At 48.3% G+C, this 11,494-nt stretch overlaps 1 protein-coding gene across 2 annotated transcripts in view; it reads right to left on the bottom strand.

The window, feature by feature from the left end:
* Positions 1-3,664: 3,664 nt before the first annotated feature.
* Positions 3,665-11,494, bottom strand: part of LOC110515455 (protein jagged-1b) — a 134,966-nt gene continuing 127,136 nt past the window's right edge. For both annotated transcript variants that reach the window (XM_036956438.2, XM_036956439.2), the window contains exon 26: positions 3,665-7,179. In XM_036956438.2, coding sequence (XP_036812333.2) covers positions 6,506-7,179 — 674 coding nt within the window. In that variant the 3' untranslated portion in view covers positions 3,665-6,505. The remainder of the gene's footprint in view (positions 7,180-11,494) is intronic.

Below are 11,494 nucleotides of genomic sequence, written 5' to 3'. Positions count from 1 at the left end.
GGGCTAGTGGTAGGGGCTAGTGGTAGGGGGTAGTGGAGGTGGTAGGGGCTAGTGGTATGGGGTAGTGGTAGTAGCAGGGGGTAGTGGTAGGGGGTAGTGGTAGGGGCTAGTGGTAGGGGCTAGTGGTATAGGGTAGTGGTAGTAGAATGGGGTAGTGGTAGGGGATAGTGGTAGGGGCTAGTGGTAGGGGGTAGTGGTAGGGGCTAGTGGTAGGGGCTAGTGGTATGGGGTAGTGGTATGGGGCTAGTGATAGGGGCTAGTGGTAGGGGCTAGTGGTAGGGGGTAGTGGTATGGGGTAGTGGTATGGGGTAGTGGAGGTGGTAGTGGTAGGGGCTAGTGGTATGGGGTAGTGGTAGTAGCAGGGGGTAGTGGTAGGGGGTAGTGGTAGGGGCTAGTGGTATGGGGTAGTGGTAGTAGCAGGGGGTAGTGGAGGTGGTAGTGGTATGGGGTAGTGGTAGGGGCTAGTGGTATGGGGTAGTGGTATGGGGTAGTGGTAGGGGCTAGTGGTATGGGGTAGTGGTAGGGGCTAGTGGTAGGGGCTAGTGGTAGGGGCTAGTGGTATGGGGTAGTGGTATGGGGCTAGTGATAGGGGCTAGTGGTAGGGGCTAGTGGTAGGGGGTAGTGGTAGGGGGTAGTGGTAGGGGGTAGTGGTAGGGGGTAGTGGAGGTGGTAGTGGTAGGGGCTAGTGATAGGGGGTAGTGGTAGTGGTATGGGGTAGTGGTATGGGGTAGTGGTAGGGGGTAGTGGTAGTGGTATGGGGTAGTGGTATGGGGTAGTGGAGGTGGTTGGGGTAGTGATAGGGGGTAGTGGAGGTGGTAGTGGTAGGGGCTAGTGATAGGGGGTAGTGGAGGTGGTTGGGGTAGGGGCTAGTGGTAGGGGCTAGTGGTATGGGGTAGTGGTAGGGGGTAGTGGAGGTGGTAGTGGTAGGGGCTAGTGATAGGGGGTAGTGGTAGGGGGTAGTGGAGGTGGTAGTGGTAGGGGCTAGTGATAGGGGGTAGTGGAGGTGGTAGTGGTAGGAGCTAGTGGTAGGGGGTAGTAGAGGTGGTAGTGGTAGGGGCTAGTGATAGGGGGTAGTGGAGGTGGTAGGGGCTAGGGTTATGGGGTAGTGATAGGGGGTAGTGGAGGTGGTAGGGGCTAGGGTTATGGGGTAGTGGTAGGGGGTAGTGGAGGTGGTAGGGGGTAGTGGAGGTGGTAGTGGTAGGGGCTAGTGGTATGGGGTAGTGGTAGGGGGTAGTGGAGGTGGTAGTGGTAGGGGGTAGTGGAGGTGGTAGTGGTAGGGGGTAGTGGAGGTGGTAGTGGTAGGGGGTAGTGGAGGTGGTAGTGGTAGGGGGTAGTGGAGGTGGTAGTGATAGGGGCTAGTGGTATGGGGTAGTGGAGGTGGTAGTGGTAGGGGCTAGTGGTAGGGGGTAGTGGAGGTGGTAGTGGTAGGAGCTAGTGGTAGGGGGTAGTGGTAGGGGGTAGTGGTAGGAGGTAGTGGAGGTGCTAGTGGTAGGGGGTAGTGGAGGTGGTAGTGGTAGGGGCTAGTGGTAGGGGGTAGTGGTAGGGGGTAGTGGAGGTGGTAGTGGTAGGGGCTAGTGGTAGGGGGTAGTGGTAGGGGGTAGTGGAGGTGGTAGTGGTAGGGGCTAGTGATAGGGGGTAGTGGAGGTGGTAGTGGTAGGAGCTAGTGGTAGGGGGTAGTAGAGGTGGTAGTGGTAGGGGCTAGTGATAGGGGGTAGTGGTAGTGGTAGGGGCTAGTGATAGGGGGTAGTGGAGGTGGTAGTGGTAGGGGCTAGTGGTATGGGGTAGTGGAGGTGGTAGTGGTATGGGGTAGTGGAGGTGGTAGTGGTAGGGGCTAGTGGTAGGGGCTAGTGGAGGTGGTAGTGGTAGGGGCTAGTGGTATGGGGTAGTGGAGGTGGTAGTGGTAGGGGCTAGTGGTATGGGGTAGTGGAGGTGGTAGTGGTATGGGGTAGTGGAGGTGGTAGTGGTAGGGGCTAGTGGTATGGGGTAGTGGAGGTGGTAGTGGTATGGGGTAGTGGAGGTGGTAGTGGTAGGGGCTAGTGATAGGGGGTAGTGGAGGTGGTAGTGGTAGGGGCTAGTGGTATGGGGTAGTGGAGGTGGTAGTGGTATGGGGTAGTGGAGGTGGTAGTGGTAGGGGCTAGTGATAGGGGGTAGTGGAGGTGGTAGTGGTAGGGGCTAGTGGTATGGGGTAGTGGAGGTGGTAGTGGTAGGGGGTAGTGGAGGTGGTAGTGGTAGGGGCTAGTGATAGGGGGTAGTGGAGGTGGTAGTGGTATGGGGTAGTGGAGGTGGTAGTGGTAGGGGCTAGTGATAGGGGGTAGTGGAGGTGGTAGTGGTAGGGGCTAGTGGTAGGGGGTAGTGGAGGTGGTAGTGGTAGGGGCTAGTGGTAGGGGGTAGTGGAGGTGGTAGTGATAGGGGGTAGTAGAGGTGGTAGTGGTAGGGGCTAGTGGTATGGGGTAGTGGAGGTGGTAGTGGTAGGAGCTAGTGGTAGGGGGTAGTAGAGGTGGTAGTGGTAGGGGCTAGTGATAGGGGGTAGTGGAGGTGGTAGTGGTAGGGGCTAGTGGTAGGGGGTAGTGGAGGTGGTAGTGGTAGGGGGTAGTGGAGGTGGTAGTGGTAGGGGGTAGTGGAGGTGGTAGTGGTAGGGGGTAGTGGAGGTGGTAGTGGTAGGGGGTAGTGGAGGTGGTAGTGGTAGGGGCTAGTGGTAGGGGGTAGTGGTAGGGGCTAGTGGTAGGGGCTAGTGGAGGTGGTAGTGGTAGGGGGTAGTGGAGGTGGTAGTGGAGGTGGTAGTGGTAGGGGGTAGTGGAGGTGGTAGTGGTAGGGGCTAGTGGTAGGGGCTAGTGGAGGTGGTAGTGGAGGTGGTAGTGGTAGGGGGTAGTGGAGGTGGTAGTGGTAGGGGGTAGTGGTAGGGGGTAGTGGAGGTGGTAGTGGTAGGGGGTTATCTGAACTGACGTTACTATTCCTTTACTTGAGTGTTCATTTCTGGCGAAGAAACACTTGTTTATTTTGACAATAAAAATAAGCTTTTTTTATAAATTTAAATTGGACTATCCTTGTGACATTGTTACCTCCCAGGATATACCATGACATGTGAAGTACTTAATTTAATGTAGGTCGTTTTATAACCGCGCGTTGAGCACTCCTCCAGTCTGACGTCAGCATGATGTTTTACCCAATCAAATATACAACATTCAAATAGCAATTAAAGACGCTCAGCTAACAGAGTTTACCGATCATTGACACCGATCAATACAAAACCTTTCTGTAACTGAACCAGTTCTATCTTGGTGAAAATCAGACTTCTCTTTGACTGTTGCTTTTAGCACAACAACTAAGAGAAAAGCAGCATGTCCTGTGTTTACCTCAACCATGTGCTTTATTCTGATTGGTCGAGAGAGTCAATTGTTGTAAAATAAATGTCAAATGCCCACAGTAGCTACTTTTCCCATAAAATCCCAGACTGGTGTTGGGTACTGTATAAAACCCTACAACTTCCTGACGGGTATGTGTTGTGCATGGGGTGAACTGAGGGGTACATTCTGTAAACAAAGACAGTGCATCAACAATCTACAGCAGGTTTGAGTAAATCCCACCAATCAGGTCTGAGTGAATCTGACCAATCATGTATTTCTATATTAATAATTTCATCCAGTCACTTCACTCAAACCATGAATCCAGAACAGGGACTGTTTTATTATCTCTTTTCATACAAAATATTTCATAAATATTGACCTTTTTCAAAATAACAAAACCCTTTAAAAACATTGCAACATCATCAACACAAATACAATCTAAAATCCATAACAAGAGAGGAACCACTAAATGAATGTTTCCATGATGTCATAAAGTACTAACATCTGAGAAATAAAAAAACATGTCTTCTTTCAAAGAGCCTTTCTATAGTTTAAAATAACAAGTAAAAACAGAAACAAAAACAACAGTCTCCCACAGCGCTGAGCAGAGAGAAGGAAATACGTGTTTACGTGATCCTGTAGTGTTCCCATTGACACCCGTTTCCCCCGTCCTGGAGACCCCAAGAGGTGCACCTTTTGGCTTTGTTCTACACAGCTGATTCTAATAATCAAAGATGAGTTTTGAATCAAATGTGTAGAGCTAAGAGCAAAAACCATAAACATGCACCTCTTGGGGTCGACAGCACTACGTTTGGGAAACGCTGCCATAGCTCGAGTCCCAGATCTGTTTGTGTAGTCTTCCCAACATATTCCCAAGCAGTCATAGCAATGGACATGACAAGACAGCGCCAACAGATCTGGGACTCAGGCTAGACTATTGACCCCCCCTACTGTTCCAGTAGACATTGTTGTGTGATTTGCCATAGGGGAGAGTAGGGTAAGTTGAGCCACCCTTCTTTCTAGGAAACCATACAGAAAACGTATCAGTTGACCAAATATGTATAATTTCACGGACTCAGTGAAGGAAGAAACCACATGGAGAAGTGGATGAACAAATCAGGTCCAATAAACATATTTTCCGCCAAGTCAAATTAATTTCACGATGCTTGTATCTAAACCAAAGTATATTTAAAGATTGTTCTATATATCAGCTGGGGTCTCTTTCATCTTCAGTATGAGGTCCTGAACCTAGCATAAAAAGTGCATCCTTGTAGCTGCATGGACAAATATAGTAGAAATGTCTGCCTTGGGTTATTTTCTTCCCAGGATAAATTGTGCCAAGAGACCACTGTTTATTTTTAACAAGCCATCTTTTCAATGGCCTGTAATTTCTACATGCATTCTGATTATTTCCAGGGATACACAACATCCTGAAATATATGTAGATATCTTTGTTAGAAAGAATACTATATTTCCTTGACGGAGTGATGATGAATGTAACAACAACAACAAAAAGGCTTGATTTACCCAACTCTCCCCTAAGTTGTCAGATATTGTTTTGTGAGAATGTGATACACTCTTTTTTTGTGCTTTGATCATCTGTGGATTATGGGATTATGAGTTAGATGCTGCTAAAGGCGGTTTGTGTTTTCATGACAAACAATATGTCTGGCAGCATCGTTTAGAATTTATAACAAAGCAACCAGTCTTGTTTTTATTACGTCACCCCCCTAACCTGCAAAGTCTTGGCAAAATGGATATTTGAAAACATCTGAAATCATTATTTAAAAAAACAACAACCAATAAACAGGGAATTACTTTTTCTTAGAAAAGGACTTATTTTCTTCTTCCTCTGACGTTTCATAAAATAAAAATGTAAATCCAAATGAAATGGAAACTTACAAAGCTACCGAAACCTTCAACATCTAGAGACAGAACGTATAAATAAAAAGGGAAATATATATCTTTAGGCTCTTGATTATTCTTAAGTTATTAAATCAAATATACACAATGATTAATAAATGTACATAGCTACACGTTCTAGATTGACATGGACATTCTTCATAGTGCCAGTAATACTGGCCTCGCCCCGCCCACCACAAACAAATTATAATCCATGTAAATCAAGATGGATTTGTTTGGTTGATGTAGTAGGAAGCTAAAAATACATTTTCACAAAGACAGAGCTAGTTGTAAACCAACAGATGGAAAACTCACAAATACAAAATATACTGTGCTGTCGCTAACTTAAATGTTTAATTCTTTAGACTATTTTGCAATGACTTTGCAGAAAACCACAAGAGGAAAGGGAGGCCTTCCAACAACATCCACTAACTGAACAGTGACTTTGCAGAAAACCAAACCTCCCTATGGGAGGAGCCCTGTGGGAGGGAGCCCTGTGGGAGGGAGCCCTGTGGGAGGGAGCCCTGTGGGAGGGAGCCCTGTGGGAGGGAGCCCTGTGGGAGGGAGCCCTGTGGGAGGGAGCCCTGTGGGAGGGAGCCCTGTGGGAGGAGCACTACGCGAGGGAGCACTACGCGAGGGAGCACTACGCGAGGGAGCCCTACGCGAGGGAGCCCTACGCGAGGGAGCCCTACGCGAGGGAGCCCTACGCGAGGGAGCCCTATGGGAGGGAGCCCTATGGGCGCTGGTCAAAAGTAGTGCACTTATTATTAGGTCATAATATTAGGTAATAATATTAGGTAATAAGTGTTGAAATATGAAAACACAGCACCTGGTTCTCCAGCCAACCACGTCAACATTTTCTGCCAGTGTAGCCAGCTTGTCCAAACTTAAATTAACAGTCATGGGAAATGTCCCAAATGGCACTCTAATACCTACATTGTGCATCAAACCCATAGGGCCCTGGTCAAAAGTAGTGCACTACACAGGGAATAGGGTACCACATCTGATGCAGCCATGGATTAATTCATCCAAACAACAAACCTTGTAGTCACAGGATAATGATGCAGCAGTTTAGGAACTACAAATCCCAGAACACTCCCCCTGGTCCTCTTCACTAAGGTCAATGGTTGCACGAAAACAGTGTCAACACAGCGTATCAGAAGAACCACCTTGCCGGGATGACCATAACGTCCAGGAAGGGGGAATTCTTTACACAGGGTTTACATGCTACTTCCTGCCTCCTGCTATATAATTTCCTGCTATACGATGTAGTCCATCCTGTTGATGCTGTGTGCCGTCTCCAGGGCTCTGTTGTAGTCCATCTGGTTGATGCTGTGTGGCGTCTCCAGGGCTCTGTTGTAGTCCATCTGGTTGATGCTGTGTGGCGTCTCCAGGGCTCTGTTGTCCTGTTTATTAATCCAGTTAGGGTGTTTGGAGCGGTGCTGCACCGCGGTCCCGACGTCCCCGTCGCTGGGCTGCACCGCGGTCCTGACGTCCCCGTCGCTGGGCCCGTTGGCCCCCAGGCCTCCATTGAGGCCCTGATCCTCCCGCTCCACCAGTGTGTAGGCAGGCTGTTTGGCTGTAACCACAAAGCGTCCTTTATTCCCTAGCTGTCTCTCATTATCGTCGTCCTCCTCCCCCTCAGGGCGGTGGTGTGTTCGTACCTTGGCGACGATCAAGTTTTTATCCTCGTAGTCTTTGATGACCACCGACATTGTAAGATGGCCGCTGCTGGCGTGTTTCACGTTGATGGGATTCTTGATCTGGTTGAGCTGCTCGCGGACGTTGTTGGTGGTGTTGTCATCTGTCGCCGCGGACGACGAGGCTCCGTTGCCATGTTTCCGCCGGCGACGCATGCAGTACAGGAAGACGGAGACCAGCACCAGGATCCACAAGACGATGAAGACTGAAGAGAGGAGGGGGACCATGTAGTCTAAAGAGGGAAGATACAAGACAGAAAGGGTCAGTTTGGCTGTACACACAATCCATCAACATTATATTAGGCCAGCTGACAGTATTAATTAACCATTACAATTGTGATGAAAGTCTATGAATGAGTCTGTCCTAAAAAGTTAAGCAAGTTAATATTGATGTTAGCAACACTCGAAGGCCCTAAAAGCTGTAACTTCACATCACTGGGGAGTACCAACATCTCTGCATTAGCCAGTAAACCAGGAGGAACACTGTGGAGTACCAACATCTCTGCATTAGCCAGTAAACCAGGAGTAACACTAAGGAGTACCAACATCTCTGCATTAGCCAGTAAACCAGGAGGAACACTGGGGAGTACCAACATCTCTGCATTAGCCAGTAAACCAGGAGGAGCACTGGGGAGTACCAACATCTCTGCATTAGCCAGTAAACCAGGAGGAACACTGGGGAGTACCAACATCTCTGCATTAGCCAGTAAACCAGGAGGAACACTGGGGAGTACCAACATCTCTGCATTAGCCAGTAAACCAGGAGGAACACTGGGGAGTACCAACATCTCTGCATTAGCCAGTAAACCAGGAGGAACACTGGGGAGTACCAACATCTCTGCATTAGCCAGTAAACCAGGAGGAACACTGGGGAGTACCAACATCTCTGCATTAGCCAGTAAACCAGGAGGAACACTGGGGAGTACCAACATCTCTGCATTAGCCAGTAAACCAGGAGGAACACTAAGGAGTACCAACATCTCTGCATTAGCCAGTAAACCAGGAGGAACACTGGGGAGTACCAACATCTCTGCATTAGCCAGTAAACCAGGAGGAACACTGGGGAGTACCAACATCTCTGCATTAGCCAGTAAACCAGGAGGAGCACTGGGGAGTACCAACATCTCTGCATTAGCCAGTAAACCAGGAGGAACACTGGGGAGTACCAACATCTATGCATTAGCCAGTAAACCAGGAGGAACACTGGGGAGTACCAACATCTCTGCATTAGCCAGTAAACCAGGAGGAACACTGGGGAGTACCAACATCTCTGCATTAGCCAGTAAACCAGGAGGAACACTGGGGAGTACCAACATCTCTGCATTAGCCAGTAAACCAGGAGGAACACTGGGGAGTACCAACATCTCTGCATTAGCCAGTAAACCAGGAGGAACACCGGTGTATTTCTTACCAAAATGTTTTTCCAATGAATGATGCTGAACAATGATTCATTACATTTATGCTACTGCTATGCTCTCGAGCTTCCCAACAGCATGGCCTGAAGTCCTGGCTGTGAGGGAGAGGAGGAGGAGGGGAGGAGGAGGAAGATGACCAGAGCAACTTGGCCTGTGACAGGGGGAGGAGGAGAGAAGCCGGAGAACAGGAGGAGAAACTCCCATCTGGCAGCAACAGAGAAGGGTTGTCTGTCCGTTACAATGATACAGTGCCTTGCGAAAGTATTCGGCCCCCTTGAACTTTGCGACCTTTTGCCACATTTCAGGCTTCAAACAAAGATATAAAACTGTATTTTTTTGTGAAGAATCACCAACAAGTGGGACACAATCATGAAGTGGAACAACATTTATTGGATATTTCAAACTTTTTTAACAAATCCAAAACTTAAAAATTGGGCGTGCAAAATTATTCAGCCCCTTTACTTTCAGTGCAGCAAACTCTCTCCAGAATGTCAGTGAGGATCTCTGAATGATCCAATGTTGACCTAAATGACTAATGATGATAAATACAATCCACCTGTGTGTAATCAAGTCTCCGTATAAATGCACCTGCTCTGTGATAGTCTCAGAGGTCTGTTAAAAGCGCAGAGAGCATCATGAAGAACAAGGAACACACCAGGCAGGTCCGAGATACTGTTGTGAAGAAGTTTAAAGCCGGATTTGGATAGAAAAAGATTTCCCAAGCTTTAAACATCCCAAGGAGCACTGTGCAAGCGATAATATTGAAATAGAAGGAGTATCAGACCACTGCAAATCTACCAAGACCTGGCCGTCCCTCTAAACTTTCAGCTCATACAAGGAGAAGACTGATCAGAGATGCAGCCAAGAGGCCCATGATCACTCTGGATGAACTGCAGAGATCTACAGCTGAGGTGGGAGACTCTGTCCATAGGACAACAATCAGTCATATATTGCACAAATCTGGCCTTTATGGAAGAGTGGCAAGAAGAAAGCCATTTCTTAAAGATATCCATAAAAAGTGTCGTTTAAAGTTTGCCACAAGCCACCTGGGAGACACACCAAACATGTGGAAGAAGGTGCTCTGGTCAGATGAAACCAAAATTGAACTTTTTGGCAACAATGCAAAACGTTATGTTTGGCGTAAAAGCAACACAGCTGAACACACCATCCCCACTTTCAAACATGGTGGTGGCAGCATCATGGTTTGGGCCTGCTTTTCTTCAGCAGGGACAGGGAAGATGGTTAAAATTGATGGGAAGATGGATGGAGCCAAATACAGGACCATTCTGGAAGAAAACCTGATGGAGTCTGCAAAAGACCTGAGACTGGGACGGAGATTTGTCTTCCAACAAGACAATGATCCAAAACATAAAGCAAAATCTACAATGGAATGGTTCAAAAATAAACATATCCAGGTGTTAGAATGGCCAAGTCAAAGTCCAGACCTGAATCCAATCGAGAATCTGTGGAAAGACCTGAAAACTGCTGTTCACAAATGCTCTCCATCCAACCTCACTGAGCTCAAGCTGTTTTGCAAGGAGGAATGGGAAAAAATTCCAGTCTCTCGATGTGCAAAACTGATAGAGACGTACCCCAAGCGACTTACAGCTGTAATCGCAGCAAAAGGTGGCGCTACAAAGTATTAACTTAAGGGGGCTGAATAATTTTGCACGCCCAATTTTTCAGTTTTTGATTTGTTAAAAAAGTTTGAAATATCCAATAAATGTCGTTCCACTTCATGATTGTGTCCCACTTGTTGTTGATTCTTCACAAAAAAATACAGTTTTATATCTTTATGTTTGAAGCCTGAAATGTGGCAAAAGGTCGCAAAGTTCAAGGGGGCCGAATACTTTCGCAAGGCACTGTACATGACCTAAACACAGGAGTCCTAGCACTAAGTTTGTCTGTCCGCATCCTCCCTCCACTCTCTGTCTGGACAGCACCCAGCCTCTCATTACGCCCTCCCTCAACATCTCCACTCCGAGCCAGCCCTCCTGCCACAGACTGAGCCAAGACTTTTCCAGGGTGGACCTGGTTATAGAGGCTGTTCTAGTCCAGGGTGGACCTGGTCATAGAGGCTGTTCTAGTCCAGGGTGGACCTGGTCATAGAGGCTGTTCTAGTCCAGGGTGGACCTGGTCATAGAGGCTGTTCTAGTACAGGGTGGACCTGGTCATAGAGGCTGTTCTAGTCCAGGGTGGACCTGGTCATAGAGGCTGTTCTAGTCCAGGGTGGATGGTGGACCAGGAAAACATTTGGTTTTGAGGCACAGTCACGGAAAATACTTGCGTTTACCTGCTGTATGGTAGCGGGGGGGGGGGGTCTTCTCGTGGTAGCAGGGTGGAGATAACCACTTGTGCGTTGGGGAACGTAGAAGAAGCTTTTTCAAATCACTCCCTTTAGTGCTGTGGCCACCCTTTCCTGCTGTGTTCTCAGGTCGTTTGTGCCTGTGTGTATTATTATGTGGCTGGGTGACCCTAGTTGGTCCTCAGACAGAAGATCTAGGGCACGCTGGGTTTCTGGACTACAGAATTTAGACATCGTGTGTTTGGGTCCATAAGGAGTATAATCGGTGTCTTTTGTGTATGTCCTCAGGGGCGGAGGGGGGGCTATCAGACTAGCTGACAAGGTGGTGCTCAGATTGTGTGGGATTCCCTGGGCTTGGGGTTCACAGATGCAGTGTCTTAGACCGCTGCACCACTAGGGAGCCCTCTAGCACTGAGAGGAGGTGTCTTAGACCTCTGCACCACTAGGGAGCCCGCTAGCACTGAGATGAGGTGCCTTAAACCTCTGCACCACTCAGGAGCCCTCTAGCACTGAGAGGAGGTGCCTTAGACCGCTGCACCACTCAGGAGCCCTCTAGGAGGAGGAGACGGACCTACTGGTTGCCCTCTAGGTTACAGAGAGCTGGTAGTCCCATCCACCAAACTACCAGGTGTGAAACAGGGAAGGGACTCAGGGGGTATGCTAATTTGGTATAGAGCAGACCTAACTCACTCTATTAAATTAATCAAAACAGGAACATTTTACATCTGGCTAGAAATTCAAAAGGAAATTATCTTAACAGAGAAAAATGTCCTCCTGTGTTCTACCAATATCCCCCCACTAGAATCCCCATACTTTAATGAAGACAGC

The sequence above is a fragment of the Oncorhynchus mykiss genome, chromosome 20 (assembly GCF_057628025.1).
Source record: "Oncorhynchus mykiss isolate SJ-2025 chromosome 20, ASM5762802v1, whole genome shotgun sequence".
Lineage (NCBI taxonomy): Eukaryota > Metazoa > Chordata > Actinopteri > Salmoniformes > Salmonidae > Oncorhynchus > Oncorhynchus mykiss.
Note: the sequence above shows the minus strand (reverse complement) of the source record. Positions and strands in the feature narration are given on the sequence as shown.